Genomic DNA, 20,252 nt, shown 5'->3' with positions numbered 1-20,252 from the left:
AGTAATGAAATGTAAAAGATCAGGTTAGGGTCACCATTAAGTAAGACATTACTTAAAGGGGCATAAGAATTTTTTCAACAATTCTGTCCTTTGTCAGTGCTGACTTTTGTGTGTGTCAGGAGTGTGATGAAGTGTGAATTTTAACCTACAGTTATGTATAATTATAGATAGGTGTTTAAAAAGGGTAAGTATTTAAAATGGCATAACTGGGGGGATGGTAGCCAGCTCAGCTCACTCTGAGCTGGGTTGCCACGGAAAAAGGGGCGGAGCCAACTGCCACTTGGCAGGGCAGCCATTTTAAAACGGTCAGTCTGTACTCTGAGAACTGCAGGAAAGGCTGGTTCTACAGTGTTGAGAATCAGGGAAGCAGTCTGTAGTCAGAGAACTATGGGGAAAAGCTGGTTCTACTGTGTTGAGAACAAGGAAGGTTTAGGCTTTTAGCCTGTGTGGTTTAGATAGGTCAAGTTGACTTATTTAGATTAGTAGTTAGTGTATGAGCAAAAAGGGGAAGAGAACCCCAGTAAGCATCTTTACTGCAACAGAAATAACATAGGGAAAGAATAAGCTGGTACCTGAAGTGAACTGTTAAGGAAAGAAACTCCGTTTGAAGAAAAATAAAGTTAAAACCTGTTTAGTGGAAGGAACAGTCCTCTCAAGAGTTGCTTTATGAAATGCTATAAATGTAACCTCTAAAGAAATGTGCCTCTAGTAGTTAAGAAACATTGAAACTATACTTCAATAAACTTGTTACAGTTTCTCTTAAAGCCAAGTCAATATTACAAATACTTTCAAGTCAAGCCGCGCCACACATTAAAGAAATCCCAACAAAATATTACAAGCTATTAACTGTGTTATCAATTTTATAAATCCATTACAAATAGTAGGAGACCCTGATAAATCAGTGACGGCCCTACTGATTCTGGTGTCGTCTTTACAAAGTGGTAGCGTTGTTACAAATTGGTGGCATCTTTGCAAGGAGTAACTTCAGAAACTGCAAGTTGCTTCTGGTATGAGACAATTGGCTGTGCAAGGACATTGCCTAGGGGATGCCTGGATGTTTTAGGGAGGCTTCTCTCATGTCCCTGCATGAGAAGCTGGAGCTGACAGGCGGGAGCTCACCCTGCTCCCCAGATTTGAACCGCTGACCAGTCAGCAGTCCTGCTGGGACAAGGATTTAACCCATTGAACTACCAGGGGCTTCAGTGTTGACTGAAGGCTGCCAGTTAGGGAAGGTTAAGGCAGAGGAAGTTTAAGTCAACACATCTACAATGAAGAGAAAAGAATTCTGTAACTATGACACTTCCCCCTAAAATGTCTTCACTTTACACCTTATTTAATCTATGTGCAACTTCTAGTCCTCCCACCTGTAATTATAATTTACTACCCATTTTAATGCTCATGTGACTTTCCATCAATTAATTAGATATGTGTTTCTTAACTTGCTTTAAGGGAGAAGAAATAGAAAAACAGAGTATGAGACTAAAGTGTGCCCATTGTAATGCACCTAGTTCACACAGTTGCACAAAGGGGTGTTTCTAATGGCAATGCTTGGGGAATCTGTTGAGATTATATCTGGCACCAGGACTTGGAGAGCCCTTCAACACACGGAACACTCAAGACAAGGGTGGAAACTTAACCTTGAAGAAACAGGACCTGAATATTGGCAATTTTACTGAACTGCTCAGGGCCCAACCAAATGACCAATCAAGCCACTTTCTGGAGCAACCTTGAAGAGGAGAAATAATCACACAAAAAGAGCTAGTGAAGATTTAATCTTAGTCTCAAAGTAGGTAAGAGCCTCCACCCGAATACCTTGCTTAAGGTCATCCTTGTTCTGCTGTTTGAGCTTCTGTGTTTGTGGCAAGGTGAAATGTTCCTTTTCCTCCTCATTTTGCAGCTGGTTGTTGTTTGCATAGACACCACCTTGGCTCTGCTGATTCCTTTTTCTGAATTCAACAGCAATGCTCCCATTTCCTGGTGAACAAAACATGAAACGTGAATGAGTCATCGCTGCTGTACTTAGAGGAGGCATTAACACTAGAAGATAAAATCTGTGAAAAGTTACCTGTAGTATTTTGTTCGGTTTTGAAGCCATTCTTGTTCCCATTTTGTTGAGTCCGGAGGAGTTCCTATACAAAAAGAAAAAAGAAAAAGCAACTCTATAAATCTTTATAGCAACATCCAGTTCCTTTCATTGCAGTTGTGTTGGACAAAAAAACTACACAGCCTTGTATCCAACAACTCCTAGAAATAGAAACTGGACACATAAAGCAGCAGCAAGCATCTGTAGTCCTCTGAGGCCCTTTCTATACTTTCTATATTCCAGGATCTGATCCCAGATTATCTGCTTTGAATTGGATTATATGAGTCTCCACTACCAGATAACCTGGGATAAACAGATAATCTAGGATCAGATCCTAGGATATAGGGTAGTGTAGAAGGTGCCCATGAGAAGACAGGGAAGCTTAGACAATGATGCTGGGGAAAATGGAAGGATAAAATAGTGAAGAGTAGAGACATCACACTGGCAACCAAGATCCGCATAGTTAAAGCAATGGTATTCCCCATAGTCACCTACGGATGTGAGAGCTGGACCATGGGGAAGGCTGAGCGAAGGAAGATAGATGCTTTTGAACTGTGGTGTTGGAGGAAAGTTCTGAGAGTGCCTTGGACCACAAGGAGATCCAACCAGTCCATACTTCAGGAAATAAAGCCCGACTGCTCACTGGAGGGAAGGATAGTAGAGGCAAAGATGAAGTACTTTGGCCACATCATGAGGAGACAGGAAAGCTTGGAGAAGACAATGATGCTGGGGAAAATGGAAGGAAAAAGGAAGAGGTGCTGACCAAGGGCAAGATGGATGGATGGTATCCTTGAAGTGACTGGCTTGACTCTGAAGGAGCTGGGGGTGGTGATGGCTGACAGGGAGCTTTGGCGTGGGCTGGTCCATGAGGTCACAAAGAGTCGGAAGCAACTGAACAAATAAACAACAAAGAAGGGGCCCAAGTGTTGTTAACTGCAGCTCCCATCACCCCCTCAACTGTTGGCTAGGTCTTCTGGGAGTCAAAGTCCATACCTGTAGTGGTGTGAATTGCCCGCCCTGACGTAAAGAATGGGTAATAATTGAAAAAGCCATCCTATGTCTTTACACTGGAGAGCAGAACCACAAGGTATTTGCATCAACATAGTAACTGATACTTTCATTCACACCTTTTGTGAAGGAAAATATCAATATCTTGTGAAATAGAGGTCCATAGCAAATATTTTGTTTTTATTCTGCTACATGTTCAACTTCACCACATGCTGTTTCGTCCCACTGTCACTCTGCATGTTTGCTTTGGTGAGAACCTCACGAAAGTGGAACAAATGCCAATCTCTAGGTCAGTAGTTCCCAACCTATTTTTGACCAGGGACCATTTGTTCAGGGAGAACGTTGACCAGGGACCACTCTTGAACATTAGTACCAAAAAGGTTACGACTAAATTCTTGGTCAACTTTAAATCTGGTTTGGTTATTTGGGGTGCTGATTCAGAAAATTGCATTTGATAGCCTTATCAGATCTAGTTTCTGATACAGAACATATACCATCCAGTAGTCACCATCTGCTCACCCACAGAAAACCATATTTTATAATCTAGAGCTGATATGATAGTAGTAAGCTTTTATGGGTAGTCAGCCTCTCCCCTCCCGACGTCCCCATTGCCTCGGCACTATAAGATGGTTTCGCGAAACCAGTTGCTCTCCTTGCCGCGTGGTTTCGAGGCAACAGTGTAGTAATGGTGACCATGCACCATATTTTCATACTTGTGGACCACTGGTCATCCATGGACCACAGGTTGGGAACTGCTCTAGGTCCTCCAACACAACTTCTGCTGGAGTCACACTGGAGGATCTAGAGCAGTGGTTCTCAACCTGGGGTCCCCAGATGTTTTTGGCCTTCAACTCCCAGAAACCCTAACAGCTGGTGAACTGGCTGGGATTTCTGGGAGTTGTAGGCCAAAAACATCTGGGGACCCCAGGTTGAGAACTACTGATCTAGAGATTCCTCGAGAAAAACATTTAAATTAAATCCATGAATAATCAAATCCACAAATGTGGAGAGGTGACTACATTACCATACAAATAGCTGTTCCTTTTTCACTTTCCTCATCACCTTGCACCTTATGCATATAAATTAGGCTGACGCTCAGATAGAGAAACATTAATTCTAACTCAGTATGGCTTATGTATAGGAATCTCACATCCCAGCTCCCATTTTAATTGCCCTAGTAGAGTAAGTGCTTGTTTAGGGAGAAACTACCCCTTCCAAAACTTTCTGTTGAACCAGCTGATCTAGTAAGTGCATTGCATGGAGAGAAGGCATGGCTCCGAGGGAGATCTACATCTGATTAAATCTTAGGACTTGCCAGCTCCCGATCCTAAATATAAGGACCGCTAGACTGTCTCCTCCTCTCTCTACTCCGGCTGTCTCATTATTGCATAACACTTTCTCCCTCTGGTAATAAGCTGTAGTGAAAGGAAAATGAGCAAATGAGGCACTGACAGACGAAGGAGGGAAAGACATAATTGAAAACTGATGACAGAAACATCTGTGGGCAGAGGCTTCCAAATTCACCGCTTTGTAGCAGCATTCTGCTAAAAGGAAGCCTGAAGAGGGAGCGGGGAACACAATGGTTGCCAAGGGGGAGCTGTTTTTGGAGGCAGGGCTTCCTCCGGTCTTTGAAACTCTAAAACTCTTTGCTGGTGGGACCTTAGGAAGAAATGTGATAGTAAGGAGAAGGGGTGCTGTACGGCTTCATAGTGGAGTACATGGGTGTGCCATATCCCAGGTTCAGTCCTATAAACACTTTCTGATAAACAGATCACGGTCTACTCATTAAACCAGGGGTCCTCAAACCTTTTAAACAGAGGTCCAGCTCCAACTGTTGGAGGGCCAGATTATAATGTGAAAACAACATGAATGAATTCTTATGCACACTGCACACATCTTATTTGTAGTGCAAAAAACACTTTAAAACAAAACAGTAATTAAAATGAAGATTTATTTATCGTGTCATCAGCAACCATTGTTTTACAATTCTAACAGAGCAAAACAAACACAGAGATTAAAAAGAAAAAGAAAAAAAAACCACACAGATTTTGTAAATTTGGTATTTGGTTAAATGTCCTTTGACCAGTATCTGGCCACTTGGAGTGCCTCTGGGGTTGCCGCAAGAAGGTCCTCCATCGTGCATGTGGCAGGGCTCAGGGTGCATTGCAGCAGGTGGTCAGTGGTTTGTTCTTCTCCGCACTCGCATGCCGAGGATTCCACCCTGTAGCCCCATTTCTTAAGACTGGCTCTGCATCTCGTGGTGCCAGAGCGCAATCTGTTCAGCGCCTTCCAAGTCGCCCAGTCTTCTGAGTGCCCAGGGGGGAGTCTCTCATCTGGTATCACCCATGAATTGAGGTGCTGGGTTTGGGCCTGCCACTTTTGGACTCTCGCTTGCTGGGGTGTTCCAGCGAGTGTCTCTGTAGTTCTAAGAAAACTATGTCTTGATTTAAGTCGTTGACGTGCTGGCTGATACCCAAACAGTGGATGAGCTGGAGATGTCTCTGCCTTGGTCCTTTCACTATTGGCTGCTACTTCCCGGCGGATGTCAGGTGGTGCAATACCGGCTAAGCAGTGTAATTTCTCCAGTGGTGTGGGTCGCAGACACCCCGTGATAATGCGGCATGTCTCATTAAGAGCCACATCCACTGTTTTAGTGTGATGAGATGTGTTCCACACTGGGCATGCATACTCAGCAGCAGAGTAGCATAGCGCAAGGGCAGATGTCTTCACTGTGTCTGGTTGTGATCCCCAGGTTGTGCCAGTCAGCTTTCGTATGATGTTGTTTCTAGCGCCCACTTTTTGTTTGATGTTCAGGCAGTGCTTCTTGTAGGTCAGAGCACGGTCCAAAGTGACTCCCAGGTATTTGGGTGCGCTGCAATGCTCCAGTGGGATTCCTTCCCAGGTAATCCTCAGAGCTCGGGATGCTTGTCTGTTCTTAAGGTGAAAGGCGCATGTCTGTGTTTTAGATGGATTAGGGATCAGATGGTTTTCCCTGTAATAGGCAGTGAGAGCCTATGAAGAACAACTTAAACAAATATAAACTTATTAATATTTTAGTGGGAAGAGTGGGCCTGCTTTTGGCTGATGAGACAGGATTGTTGTTGATGTTGTTGTCGTTGTGTGCTTTCAAGACGTTTCAGACTTAGGTTGACCCTGAGTGAGGGCCGGGTAAATGACCTCGCAGGGCCATACTTGGCCCCCGGGCCTTAGTTTGAGGACCCCTGCATTAAACATTCTTCATATACACAAGGATTTGTCCCCAGTGGAGTAGATTGTTTTCCCCCCAAAACTATCCAAACAAAACTGTAAATATTTCTTTTGCTTCTCTCATTATTTGAAAGTGAAAATCACAATCTTTTGTCACTATTCGTAGCACAATAAGCAGAACAGAAATTGCTAAAAACTGGAAGTATTGGAAAATCTTTCTCTTAGATTCTGATTCTGGCTGTTTCAGAGTGTTGGGTTTCATCCCCAGACTGATCAAGTTTCTTGTGTCATCAAGTTTCCAGACCTCAATGAGTAGCTAGGCTAGAGACAGAGCCAGGCCGAGGGATTCCTCCTCTCACATTCCTATGTATGTTTTCCCAGAAAACATGAATAGGAATTTTTACTCTTCCTGTCTCCTCCCCCTTTGATGATGTAGCAATGGAAATCTGTGAGGGAACTTCTTATTTAAGTTTTATTGCCTTGGGTTGATCATGTGGTCTCCACAATTTTTGTCTCTTCTGCTTTTTCTTCCAGTAAGGACACATTTTGCCTCTCTCTAGGCAAAATGTAGCTGCACAGATTTTTTTTTTAACATTTACCTCCTTTGAAAGATGAGACTTAGCAAGCTAGTTAATTCCAAGGCCTTTTCTATCAAGAATGTTGTTTTTTTTTACTCCAATAAATATTTTGAACCTAAAGTTCTGACTCTGCAATCCTGAGCCAACCTATGAAATAGAAGCCTATCCCAGCTCACCACACATACGTTTCTCCTGGATATGAAGTTTACTTCTGGTACTCTGCTATATTTATGGTGGAATCACCTCAACAGAGAGTTATTTTTTGATCCTAACAGCTCAAGGTCCTTCCACACAGCCTTATACCCCATATTATCAAGGCAGAAAATCCCACATTATCTGAGTGTGGACTCAGATAATCCAGTTCAAAGCAGAGATTGAGGGATTTTCTGCCTTGATATTCTGGGATATAGAGCTGTGTGGAAGGACCCTCAGATTCACAGAGAAACTGACTCATTGGTTGAGGATAGGGGCCCCTTTCTCCCAACATTATTGTAGCAATAGGAACTGCCATTTTCCCAATCTTTGGAATTATAGGATTGGCCATGAAGGGAAGACCTTTAAATACCTTTGCTTGGGAACTCCACTGATACCTCTGAGTAAACTACAAATTCCAGAATTCCATAGCACGCAGCCATGGAAGTTAAAATGGGATCACACTGCTCCATCTGTGTTGTGTGGAAAGGAAAGACGGCAGTAAAGGAGATACTTTTGAGGCTACATGGTCTCCTTTCATCACATTTACTTGCAAAGAAACGTGATCCTCAAGATGAATGTATGAAATACCAGAAGAACCTGTTTCTATGAAGGAAAAAAATGTTCCTGGCAATTATAAAGTATGATCTTGGCGAATTGTTTGTCCGCAAGCCTTATCTGTTGAAATGAAAACACACTCATTAATCACTTGAATATTTTATATGTTATATCTACTTCAATTAAGTTTTGCTTTGATTTTTTTTTCTTTTCTTCTATTTATAATTGTAATAAAATTGCATGGAAGTGGGGGAGGGAAGAGTCTGAATGCATATGATGGGGAAGATTCTTCTCTGCTTAAGATGTCAGACAGCTATTGCCAGTTAGAAATGATTGCACCAGGTGAAGGAAGAGTCCAGCCTGGCATGAAGCAGTTCTCGAAGGCCCCTTGCACACTGCCATATAATACAGATTGCTAAAGCAGATAAGCCACATTATCTGATTTGAACTGGATTATATGAGTCTACATTGCCATAAAATCCAGTTCAAAGCGGATAAGGTTAAAGGTTCCCCCTCAACATTAAGTCTAGTTGTGTCCGACTCTGGGGTGTGGTACTCATATCTACTTGTAATCTGAAGAGCCGGTATTGTCCACAGATGCCTCCGAGGTCATGTGGCCAGCAAGACTGCATGGAACGTTGTTACCTTCCTGCCAAAGCGGTGACTATTGATCTACTCACATTTACGTGTTTTTGAACTGTTTAAGCTCTTCTGGGGAGGCCCTGCTCTCGGCCCCACCTCTATCACAAATGCGCATGGCGGGGATGAGGGACAGGGCCTTCTGCGTGGTGACCCCCCCCCCCAACTGTGGAATTCACTCCCCGGTGAAATTAGACTATTGACGTCCCTCCTTTTCTTTAGAAAAAGTTAAAAATGTGGATGTGGGACCAGGCCTTCAGGTAATTTTGCTGACAATGACAGGGACAGTGATGACAATCGCAATGGAAATGGACTATTGGCATGCTTGATACAGTCTCTAACTACAGAATTTGGCTCAGATAAGGCCACCAGGCTGTTATTGAAACAAAAACAGATGTTAATTAATTAATGTGATTTAATGTTTTAAATGTATGTAATTACTGGATTTTATTATGTATTTCATTATCTGTACATTGGAGGCATTGAATTGTTGCTGCCCTGAGTCCCCCCCCCCCCCCCCCGGTGAGGTACAAATATCTGAAATAAATAAATAAATAAACTGCTAGGTTGGCAGAAGCTGGTGCTAACAGCGGGAGCTCACCCCATCCTGTGGATTCGAACCGCCAACCTTCCGGTCAGCAAGTTCTGCAGCTTAGGGATTAACCTGCTGTGCCACTGTGGCCCCTATCAAAGCAGATACTCTGTATTTTATATAGCAGCGTAGAAAGGGACTAAGTTACTAAAAGGATAATCGAGTTTAGGACTCCTGCTCCAAGTATCCTGGAGTTTGCACAGCTGGCTAGAGGATTCTTGAAGTTGTAATCAAAAACAACAACATTTCTATAAGTTAAAGTCTACCTGAAGACACATAACAACAAAAAAAGGGGACACCCGTGACATGAATATTAAGTGCACGAAATTACATTTCCTGTTCCAGAGAGCCCGATTCTCATCCTGAACCACACATGTACATATACTTTTTTAAAAAATAGCAAAATGATGAGAGACAAATCTCTCAAATGTGTCACCACACACAGCATTCACGGTAGAACACGCCATACATGTTCAAATGAGATAAAGCGGAACAACAGGACAAAACAAGGAGACGGAAAGTCATCGGTTTGTCATCGCTTTCCCCTGGAGGCCTCTGGAACGCTGGTTTTTGTGGTGCCAGGCACACACAGCCTCCTGGCTTACAAACCCCTCTGGCTCCTAAGCATTTACGGATAATTGAGTGTTGGCTCCCACACAAAAGGGTAGTTTTGTGCATCTCTTGGTTAGGCTCCATTTTCATTAAAAAGGCATGAAACTGCTTAATTTGTGTTTAAATTTTACAGCAGATCCACCCAACTTTTTATTTACAAAGTTGCCCGCATTTTAGAAGAGTGCTCTCCTAAAATGCAGACCTGACTTCAGGCCACAGTGAAGAACCTTCTGTATACTAGTCAAGATCTTCAGCTCTCCCATCAGGGGAAATGACTTTTCTCACTCTTGTTCCCCTCCTTCCGGGTTCCTTCACAAAGGAAAACCAACAAGGAGCTGGAAGAAGGAGTGTGAGACCTTTCTTTGGTGCTGCTGAGTTATTCCGTAGGCAGCATGCAACCCAGTCTTGTGGCCAAGGTGGAATAGATAGGCATTTTTCTGTATTTCTTCTTTGCCTTCCTAGGTTCAGGGAAGTTGTGTGTGTGTGTGTGTGTGTGTGTCATGACACACAATGACAACCTCAATTTAATGTAGAGCTGGCAATCACACAGCCCTCTAGCATTCCTCATCATTGGCTATGTTGGACATTATGGTTCAATAACATCTGGAGGGCTCCATGATTCCCATCTCTGATTTAAAGGCTGGAAATCTATTTTAAAAACAAAAGCGCTTTAGAAATGGAACCTCTCAAAAATTCAAGGAGTCAGGCAAAGAAAAGAATCACAAAGGCCACAAAAGAGATCTCCAAAGTCGATTCAGTCTAAACTTTCCTGGAAGGACTTTTAATTATCACAACCATCCTTTGCTATTTAAGTAAACCTTAAACAAATAGCTGCCATAATAATATAACCCCTGAAAAACCACCTCCACCAGGAAGGTAATTTATCCTAATTTATTTTATTGCCCATGTTTTTATTTTAATTGCTTGTATTGTTGACCTTGAAGGAGCTGGGGGTGGTGACGGCCCACAGGGAGCTCTGGCGTGGGCTAGTCCATGAGGTCACGAAGAGTCGGAGACAACTGAACGAATGAACAACCACCTTGTATTGTTGTATTTGGGCTCGGCCTCATGTAAGCCGCACCGAGTCCCTTGGGGGGATGGTAGTGGGGTACAAATAAAGTGTTGTTGTTATTATTATTATTATTATTATTATTATTATTATTATTATCCCCTTCCTCTGCTGAGAGAAACTATGGAACTCTGGCTGTGCTTCCAGCTGTTGAGAAAGGAGTCCATCTCCTTCCTCAATGGAGAGATGCAACTGAAGCAGGGCTCTGTTTCTTGATCCAGAGCTGTGCTTTAGTCTGCAGAGAAATCAGTCAGATTCATTTCTCTCCACAGAGGAAGTTGATAAGCTCCTTTCTCAGCAGAGAGAAATCTATGGCTCCACAAAGCTGGGTTTTGGTACCCATCGAAGGTGTGACTTTTGGAAGCCTAATAAGGGCAGGCTGAGTCTTCTCTTCAGCTACTCTCTCATCCACAGGGCAGCAGGTGAGTATGGGGAGGAAATATTTTGACTGTATACTAAATAGCATTTTCTGTACTCAAAGGTATCCTGACTGCAGGGAAGTCCTCCAGATATTCTGTGAAAATTGTATTACAGTAACATTCCTGGAACCAATTCTATCATATAATACATGCCCTTACTATATTAGAACATTATATTACAAATAAGTAGTAGACTCCACTTCTTGAACATTACTTTGCCTGTCATGTTCTCTACACCACTAACCATAAAGAAGCATGTTTCTTGGTCTGCAGTAAAATGAAATCATTACTCTATTCTGTACTTATTATGAAAGCAAAGCAGGATTGGGTGATCATTCCTAAAGGATGAAATGAAATAATGTAAAGTCATCTGCTATTAAAATCGCTGCCCAAAGTTATCCTTTACTTTATAGCATCTTAACTACTTCCTCAGTCTGTGTGTCTATTTTTAATTCTTTTTTTCCCTAGTATTTAATGGAAAAGAATGACATAGCCCTTGAAGAACAGCAACACTGCTGCACACTCCATCATTACTTGACTGGTTGAAAATTAGACAACACAGGCCTAACTCTTGATTTTCCCTATGCATCTAAGTCCTTTTAGGAGTTTCTAGGCAGGGGAGCCCCCGGTGGCTCAGTAGGTTAAACCACTGAGCTGCTAAGCTTGTTGACTGAAAGGTCGCAGGTTTGAATCTGGGGAGTGGTGTGAGCTTCTGCTGTCAGCCCCAGCTTCTGCCAATCTAGCAGTTCGAAAACATGCAAATGTGAGTAGATCAATAGGTACCGCTCCGGTGGGAAGGTAATGGCACTCGATGCAGTCATGCTGACCACATGACCTTGGAGGTGTCTACAGACAACACCAGCTCTTTGACATAGAAATGGAGATGAGCACCACACCCCAGAGTCAGACACGACTGGACAATGTCAGGGGAAAACCTTTACCTTAGGCAGGAAAAACCCTAGCAATCCGCATCTGGGAATGAGAGGCAGAGCCTTCTCCGTGGTGCCCCCCCCCCCGCGCTATGGAACTCTCTCCTGAATGAAGTCAGGTCTGCGCCCTCCCTCCTGACCTTTAGAAGCAAGTGAAATCCTGGCTGTGGAATCAGACATTTGCAGAGTGGCAACGGAGACTAGTAAATACTAAAGTTATTGACCACAATGTGTGGACTGAGTTGGACAATGTTTCTAACTTGGCAAATGGTTTTATATGTATTGTAATTTTTATGCATTTTAACCTATTGTTTTATGGATGTTGTTTAAATGTTATTTATTGTTGCATTGAATTCTTGCTGTTAGCCATTCTGAGTTCCTCCACGGAGGTGAGAAGAAAGGGATATAAAACTTCTAAATAAATAAATAGGTAGCATTCAGAAAACATTTACTGTTGCCAATTTTGGGGGCAATCCATGATTGCGCTAAGGAGACCTCATTTTGGGCCAGGACTCACAGTTTAAGAAGCAGTGATATAGACTGCATCTTTTTCAAATGCTTTTGGCAAGATGCCTATCTTGGCATATATTTATTTTTGCACTTATACTTATTCCTTAAGCATCTCATTTCTTTTACCTCCATTTAAATAAAAAGAAACACCACAATAGCAAAACTGTTCCAGGAATTGAGGCAGGAGGCATACTGATGATAATGTGGGGTCTAATAGGGCCAATGCATTCACTGTAGGTATGTTTGCATACATTGTTTTTTCCAGGCTTGAACACAGAGAGGAACAGACACATCATTGGACTGAATGCAACAAGGAAACTTCCTGAGCCCTCTTGCAATCTAAAATGTTCCTGTGGTCTTTGCGGTGGAAGCAGTGTGGTTTCCTTTTCCACAGCCCATGATGTAATGAACAGCCGCAAGGGAAGGGTATGATATTAACATGCCTACATCACGGCTGACTACAGCATGCTGCTTGAGTGTCTCTCTACATCTCTGGCAGCAGGAGCTAACAAAAAGTGCTCTCCCTCATGCCGGGATGAAAAAGCAGTGCTCAGAGGGAAGCTCCAACACAGCTGCAGAGATACATCAAATTTATACAAGGAAGCACTTTAACATCTGTAGATATGAAAAGTATGCATTTGTTCCTCTAGGGGGGGGGGGGTATGTGGGGAACAACTGAACTGTAGAGGAAAATGTACTTTTCCCCTCTTTCTCTCTTTCCCTATCTTCCAATCTCCATGATTAACTAACTAAGATGCTAGGTTGCCAGAATGGAAAGACGGCATTCTTTTCTTTTCCTTGTACACAAGCAGACTGGGGTGGCAATTAGGTTTAACACTGGCTGTGGGATATCCTCCCCTCCTCCCCCATTACACTTGAAAAGAGCAGATGGGCTTGGAAGGAAAAAGGAAAACACATCTTTTCCCCAACACAATGCTTGCTGCCTCCTTGCAGCTACTACCTGAGTGGCTAGCATTGCTTCTCCCAGTTAAGTGTCCAAAGGGCATTCAAGGAATGAGCTTGTACACATGGCCAAGCCCGTAGCCCGGATTTCGATTCGAGTTTTTTTTCGGGGGGTCGGGGGGCTGAGTTTCGGGGGGGGGGGGGGCTGAGTCTGAGTGAAAGAGGGTCTACCCTAGCAAACCTTTTGTATCATTACCCCAATACCCCAATGCATATGGGATATATTGAGTATGGTGATCAGATCATGATATGAATAAACATAACAGTTTAAATAATGCACCAGTAAGGCCTTTTTGCGAACCACTATGAGAATTTCGGGGGGGGGGGGGGGAGGCTGAAGCCCCTCAAGCCCCCCCCCCCGGCTACATGCCTGCACATGGCCATTTCATAGAATCATAGAGTTGGAAGAGACCACTAGGACATCCAGTCCAACCCCCTGCCTTGTAGGACAATCACAATCAAAGCACCTCTGACAGCCTCTGTTTAAAAGCCTCCAAAGAAGGAGCTTCCATCACACTCCAAGGCAAAGAGTTCCACTGTTGAACAACTCTTACAGTCAGGAAGTTCTTCCTAATGTTTAGGTTGAATCTCCTTTCCTGTCATTTGAACCCATTGCTCCATTGAGTTCTAGTCTCCAGGGCAGTGGAAAACAAGCCTTTTCCCTCTTCCTTATCCTTTCAAATATTTAAATATGGCTATCATGTCTCCTGAAAGAGCTGGACCATAAGGAAGGATGACCGAAGGAAGATAGATGCTTTTGAACTGTGGTGCTGGAGGAAACTTCTGAGAGTTCCTTGGACCACAAGAAGATCTAACCAGTCCATACTCCAGGAAATAAAGCCCGACTGCTCACTGGAGAGAAGGCCAAGATGAAGTACTTAGAGGCCAAGATGAAGTACTTTGGACACATCATGAGAAGACGGGAACGTTTGGAGAAGACAGTGATGCTGGGGAAAATGGAAGGAAAAAGGAAGAGGGGTCGACCAAGGGCAAGATGGATGGATGGTATCCTTGAAGTGACTGGCTTGACTCTGAAGGAGCTGGGGGTGGCCACGGCCAACAGAAAGCTTTCGTGTGGGCTGGTCCACGAGGTCACAGAAACGACAGAACGAATAAACAACAAATCATGTCTCCTCTCCACCTTCTCTTCTGCAGGCTAAGCATACCCAACTCTTTAAGATGCTCCTCGTAGGGGATGTTCTCCAGACTTTTGATTGCCTCCTCTGGACATATTCCAGCTGAGAGTCAAAATCTCTCTTTAATTATGGTGCCCAGAATTGGATACAGTGTTATTTCAGGTGAGGTCTGACTAAAGCAGAAAAGAGGAGTACAATGATTTCTCTTGATCTAGACACTATACTCCTTTTGATGCAGCCCAAAATCCCATTGGCTTTTTAGCTGCTGCGTCACATTGTTGACTCATACTAAGGCTCTAGATATTTATCACATGGACTCTAGTTGAGCCAGGCCTTGTCTGTCTTGTATCTGTGCATTTCATTTTTTTCTCACTATATATTTTTTTCTACCCCATATTTCACACTTCTTCATGCCACAGGAGAAACGTACGCTAATACAAATAAACAACTTGAACACAGAAGACTATATTGATTTCCAAGAGCCCAAGGTCACCGTCTGTCAGGACTGGAATTCTTGGCTGGGTGCTGTTCAGTGTAACTCTGTGTTTACCCAGAAGTGACTCCCACTTAGCTTTACCTAGGAAAAGTAGACTAGGAGTAAAGCCGCACCAATTCTATGGGAATTAACTTCATGCATAAAAATGCAAAAAGTTAATATCAGCATGAGTATTTTGCATTCAATTTTATATACAGCATTAAGCAATGTCATTGGTGGCACCTTCTCATCCTGTTCTTGAACTTCAGAAGAGGCCTCAGGTAGACTTCTGGAAACTATTCCAACTCCAGCTGGTACTTCAGCCTCCCTTGCTATAAGAATCAAAATATTAAAATAATTAGGACTACAAAATTCATAACTCTAATCTGTTGCTTAATTTCAGAAATCCCACAGCTCTCTGTTTAATTACATTCCAGAACAAGGAAATCCCCAGCTTCACACTTTAAACTGGAAAGTCTTTTTGTAATTCTGAAAACTGACAAGAGCTAAATCATCAAATAAGCAAAGCCTTTAATGTGTTGGATAGAGACATTCAATCATTGCTAATTTTCACTTATTTGGCAGAGACATCGTTGACTTCATAGAGTGACATAGTCCTTGTTTCATGCGTTAATCAAATGTACAGATTTTGTTTTACTATTTGAAGAACTTTTTTCTTGATCAATGCATCAAACTTAAAATGTTATAGTTATAAAATCTTTTACTTTTTCCATACTTTGTTTCCTTGTACAACCTGTCATAAAGATAGAAATAACTGAAACATTCCTTCATGCTATATTTCATTAAACACACATGCCTAATATACTATGAGGGTTGAATGAAAAGTAATGCCTCCATCTTCATTACTTGGGTTTGGATGGGAATATTTTAATAAATCAAACGCAGAAATAATCTTTAGAATGTGCTCTTTAACTACCACTATTCACTTTTCCACATAATCACCAGACAATTGGATACATTTCTGCCAACGATGAACAAGTTTTTTGAACATATCATGGAAGAAGTCGACAATCTGTTTCCACAACTCATCATGCGTTGATCTTCCGATAGCCAAGCAAAGCAATAATGTGACCCACACGTTCTTGTGAAACGTTGATTATGCTTGAAATTTCTCTCTATGCTTGAAATTTCTCTCTATGCTTGAAATTTCTCTCTAAGTGATACGACGATTGTCCTGAATCAATCTGTCAACATTTTGCTTGTGAAACTCGGTGGTTGCTGTCACAGGACGTCTAACTGTTCCCACAGCAACATCTTTAAACTTACTCGCTCAATGACACACAGTACTCATATCAACACAATCACCATAAATGGCTTGCATTCTCTGGTGAATCTCCTTTGGGGTGACACCTTCTGTTGTCAAGAATTCAATGACTGCACGTTGCTTAAGTTGCATTGACTTACTGTCTGCGCCGTTCAATGCTAAGGCTTCCCACCAAAATGGAACTGTAGAGGCGAGTCTACTGAACAAGCCAGTACTTGCCACATACCAGTACTGCCATTTGTTGAGGAGTTACAAAGGTGGAGGCATTACTTTTCATTCAACCCTCGTAATACCAGGCATCAGAACAAAGTTCATTATTTGATATTTAGAGTATTTAAAATAATCACTTCAATTCAGTTGTCTTTATTCCAATAATTAATAAAAGATTGAACTTTGTCAGAGATTAGATGGAACGTCACCCTTCTAATCCCCAAGAGTTCATATCAACGAGATCTATTCATGAGTATGACTGTTGGGATCTGAAGTATGACTGTTGGGATTCTTCAGTGAGCCACTGATGGGATCTGGGCTGTCCATCAAAGAACATTTATGCTAAAGACTAACTGGTGTGAATGTGACAACACAGGCCTTTCTTCTCACTTAAAAGGAGAAGAGTTGTGTTCATGGGCTTGAGAAAAGAAGAACCCCAATTGGAGAAGCATTGGAGAAAGAGAACAATGTGTGTGTGTGTGTGTTTAACTCATGTATCTGCTACTAACATTTATCTATCTACAGGCAGTCCCTGAGCTACAAACAAGATAGGTTCTGTAAGTTTGTTCTTAAGTTGAATTTGTATGTCAGTTGAAACAAGTGTAACTCCAGCCATTAAAAAACATTTCAATAACATCCCCCATAATGTTTGTTTTAGTGTCTGTGGCCCTGTTCAGAAGATTTCATCACACTTTCTGTCTCTGTGACAGTTGGATTTTGAAATTTTGGATTGTCTGGGATTAGTGATTAAGCTTCAGTGGAGACGCTTCACCCCCATGATAATTCTTACAGAAGTGGATTTCATGTCTGAGGGGTACATTTCCTCACACTTACTGTTATCTCACTGTTTGTAATTAGGAGTGATATGTAAGTTGGATGTTTGTAACTCAGGGAGGGAGTGCCTGTATAGTTATAGATAGATAGCACAATCATTCAGTCATATAACTCAATGCCAGTGAAGTTACAAGAACTAACCAATAGGCCTCAACATTGGAGGGCTCAACATGGACCCTTTATCCGGGGGCCAATACAGAGAGGTGAATGACTGTTTGGCCCCGGGGTTAGTTTGTATTGCCAGACCCCAATTGCTGGCGAGAGGGAGTCCTGAATGGCATGAGGGAGAGGGAGTGGCATGCCAGACAGCCACCCTTGCTGTCCCCCTTCTCATCATTGCAGTGGCCAATGGACACAACGTAGTGTCTGTCACTGTCACTTGAAACAACGTCAGCCGGGCCATTTTGGGCAATGAACAACAGCATCAGTCATGTCACACCCACTGGCCACTGTGACAACAAGAACAGGAGGGGAGCAGAAAATGTCATCTTATGCCCCCGAGACACCCAAATCTGGGGAATACAAGATGGCTGTGTAAACAGTTGTGGTTATTATTGTCTTAGAACTGGCCTACTTGCTTGCACAGACCCAAAGTCAGGATTTGCTCCAAATTCTTGGGGAGAATCAGGAGCAACCTGCAATTTAAGTTAACATGGTTCAAGGCTACCTTCCCTGCCCCGAATCAGCTCTGAATGCCAGTGTAGATGTGCCCATACTCAATGGTTATAAACTGGGACTGTGGTGCAGCTGGATGGGAGTCAGCTGCATTAAGATCATGAGTTCAAAGCCAGGCAGGATGGAGTGTAGCTTGTTGTCGACCTTTACAACCCGAAAGACAGTTGCATCTGTTAAGAAGGAAATTTAGGTACAACTTACGTGGTAAGGCAAATTTAACTAATTTACAAGGCCATAAAAAATCTCCAGGAAGTATGCAAAGAATGAGGAAAGTACTTCATCAGTGTCACAAATGGACGGTGAAGTGACAGCTCTCCTGGTGGCCAGAAGCTGGAATGTTAAATAGCCACTGAGTGTCATGAATTCGATGCAAGCCCGGGTCGGAGTGAGTGTCCAACCAATTAGTGTCGCTTGCTGTCGACCTTTGCAGCCCGAAAGACAGTTGCATCTGTCAAGTAGGAAATTTAGGTACCGCCTACGTGGGCAGGCTAATTTAACTAATTTACGATGCCATAAAAATCTTCAGCAAGTCTGGAAAGAATGAGGAAGTACTTCATTAATGTCACAAATGGACGGTGAAGCGACAGCTCCCCTGGTGGCCAGAAAAGTTAAACATTGCCCCTGGTGGCCTCATGAAAAGTTAAATTGCCTCTGTGTCTGTCTATATATGTTGTGTGTCTATGGCATTGAATGTTTGCCATGTATATGTACATTATAATCCACCCTGAGTCCCCTGCGGGGTGAGAAGGGAGGAATATAAATACTGCAAATAAATAAATAAACAAACAAAAATGCATGATAAGTGCAGAAAGTTGGAAAAACATTGCATTTTCTCAGATGCATAATAATAATAATAATAATAATAATAATAATAATAATAATACTTTATTTATATCCCGTCCTATCTCCCTGTAGGGACTCAGGGTGGTTTACAACAATTGGCAAACATTCAGAGCCATAAGGTGCTGGACGAAGATCAAAATAACCAAATAACCACCATAACCAAATTATCTTTGTCCACTGGGAAGTGCATTTCCCCATAAGAGGCACATGTGATACCTGGATTCCTCTGAACTACGTAACATGATTTTTGTTCCTGAGTTATAAATGTCATTTCCTAATTGTTTCTAGCATGAAAACATGGGAAAACTTTGTTTTTGTGGACACCTTGCAGCACATTTTACTCTAATTTTTCAATGAATATCTCATTGAATCTCAATCAATGCAACATAGTTTATGGCAGCCACAAAAACAAAGTTTCTAGAGTGTAACAACTACTTTCGAAGTCAGTACCACACAATTAAACAGAAAATAACACTTTCAAACCAGGAACAGATTTTTTCCTCAAATTTTGTTACATAGTGTTATTAATGTTTCTTGAGGGCTCTCACTAGTACTAAAAGATGGTATGCAGCCATTTCATCTTTCTTTCCTGATTTTTTTGGTGCTAAGGAACAACATGGAAGGAAATGTGGAAAGAGATGGGGGAGGGTTACAAATGGAAGGTGATGTTATGTGAACCTTCCTAAAATTATGTGAAGGAGACAGGGTGTCTCCATGACAAAAGCCTTGTCTGGAAGTGATCCAAGCAACAGCTGTATGTTTAACATGGGGGTGGTGGTGAAGGATTGTCTGGGAAATACCTTTTCTTCACTTCGCTGCAGTGCTTTAAACAAGATTAACAGAGAGTCAGGATTAATCTGACTCCAAAGCACTCCAAAGATAGTGGATTCCACTTTTAAGTCGTGAAAGAATGGCACAGATTTAGGATTGTGTGTTTTAAGTCCTGAGCTTGTTCTGTTAAAAAGGGTTACAAGAATGAGAAAAATTTCAGGAGGGCTTTTCAGAGACAATACTCACTAGATTCTCCCCCTCTATCCCATGTCTTTATAGCAAACGAAAGACCTCACACACATTCAAATAAAAGCAAGAGATAACATTTTTTTTAAATCAAAGAGGACAATAATTCCAATTAAGAACCATTTACGACAGTATCACCCAAGCATGGGAAGGAACAGATTCCCAGTATATGAAACCACTACATAGTGTAACTGTAACTGAAGTAATAGTACAGGTTGAATATCCCTTTTTCCTAAATGCTTGGGACTAGAAATGTTTTGGATTTCAGATTATTATTTTTTTGGAATTTCTATATTTGTATACACATATGTAATGAAATGTCATTGAGATGTGATTCAAATTATACACAAAAATCAATTTATGTTTGGCATACACACTGTTATGTTTCTGCAGAAAAAGTAGCTATTGATCTACTCAC

At 42.1% G+C, this 20,252-nt stretch overlaps 1 protein-coding gene across 1 annotated transcript in view; it reads right to left on the bottom strand.

Moving 5' to 3' along the window:
* Window positions 1–20,252, bottom strand: part of KIAA2012 (KIAA2012 ortholog) — a 107,402-nt gene that overhangs the window by 31,606 nt on the left and 55,544 nt on the right. The window contains exons 11-13 of the mRNA XM_067470096.1: window positions 15,214–15,302; window positions 2,066–2,129; window positions 1,813–1,974 (exon numbers count right to left, since the gene is read on the bottom strand). Of these exons, the coding sequence (XP_067326197.1) occupies window positions 1,813–1,974; window positions 2,066–2,129; window positions 15,214–15,302 (315 nt within the window). The remainder of the gene's footprint in view (window positions 1–1,812; window positions 1,975–2,065; window positions 2,130–15,213; window positions 15,303–20,252) is intronic.

The sequence above is a fragment of the Anolis sagrei genome, chromosome 1 (genome assembly GCF_037176765.1).
Source record: "Anolis sagrei isolate rAnoSag1 chromosome 1, rAnoSag1.mat, whole genome shotgun sequence".
NCBI lineage: Eukaryota > Metazoa > Chordata > Lepidosauria > Squamata > Dactyloidae > Anolis > Anolis sagrei.
The sequence above is the reverse complement of the archived record's forward strand: the minus strand, read 5'-3'. Positions and strand labels throughout refer to the sequence as shown.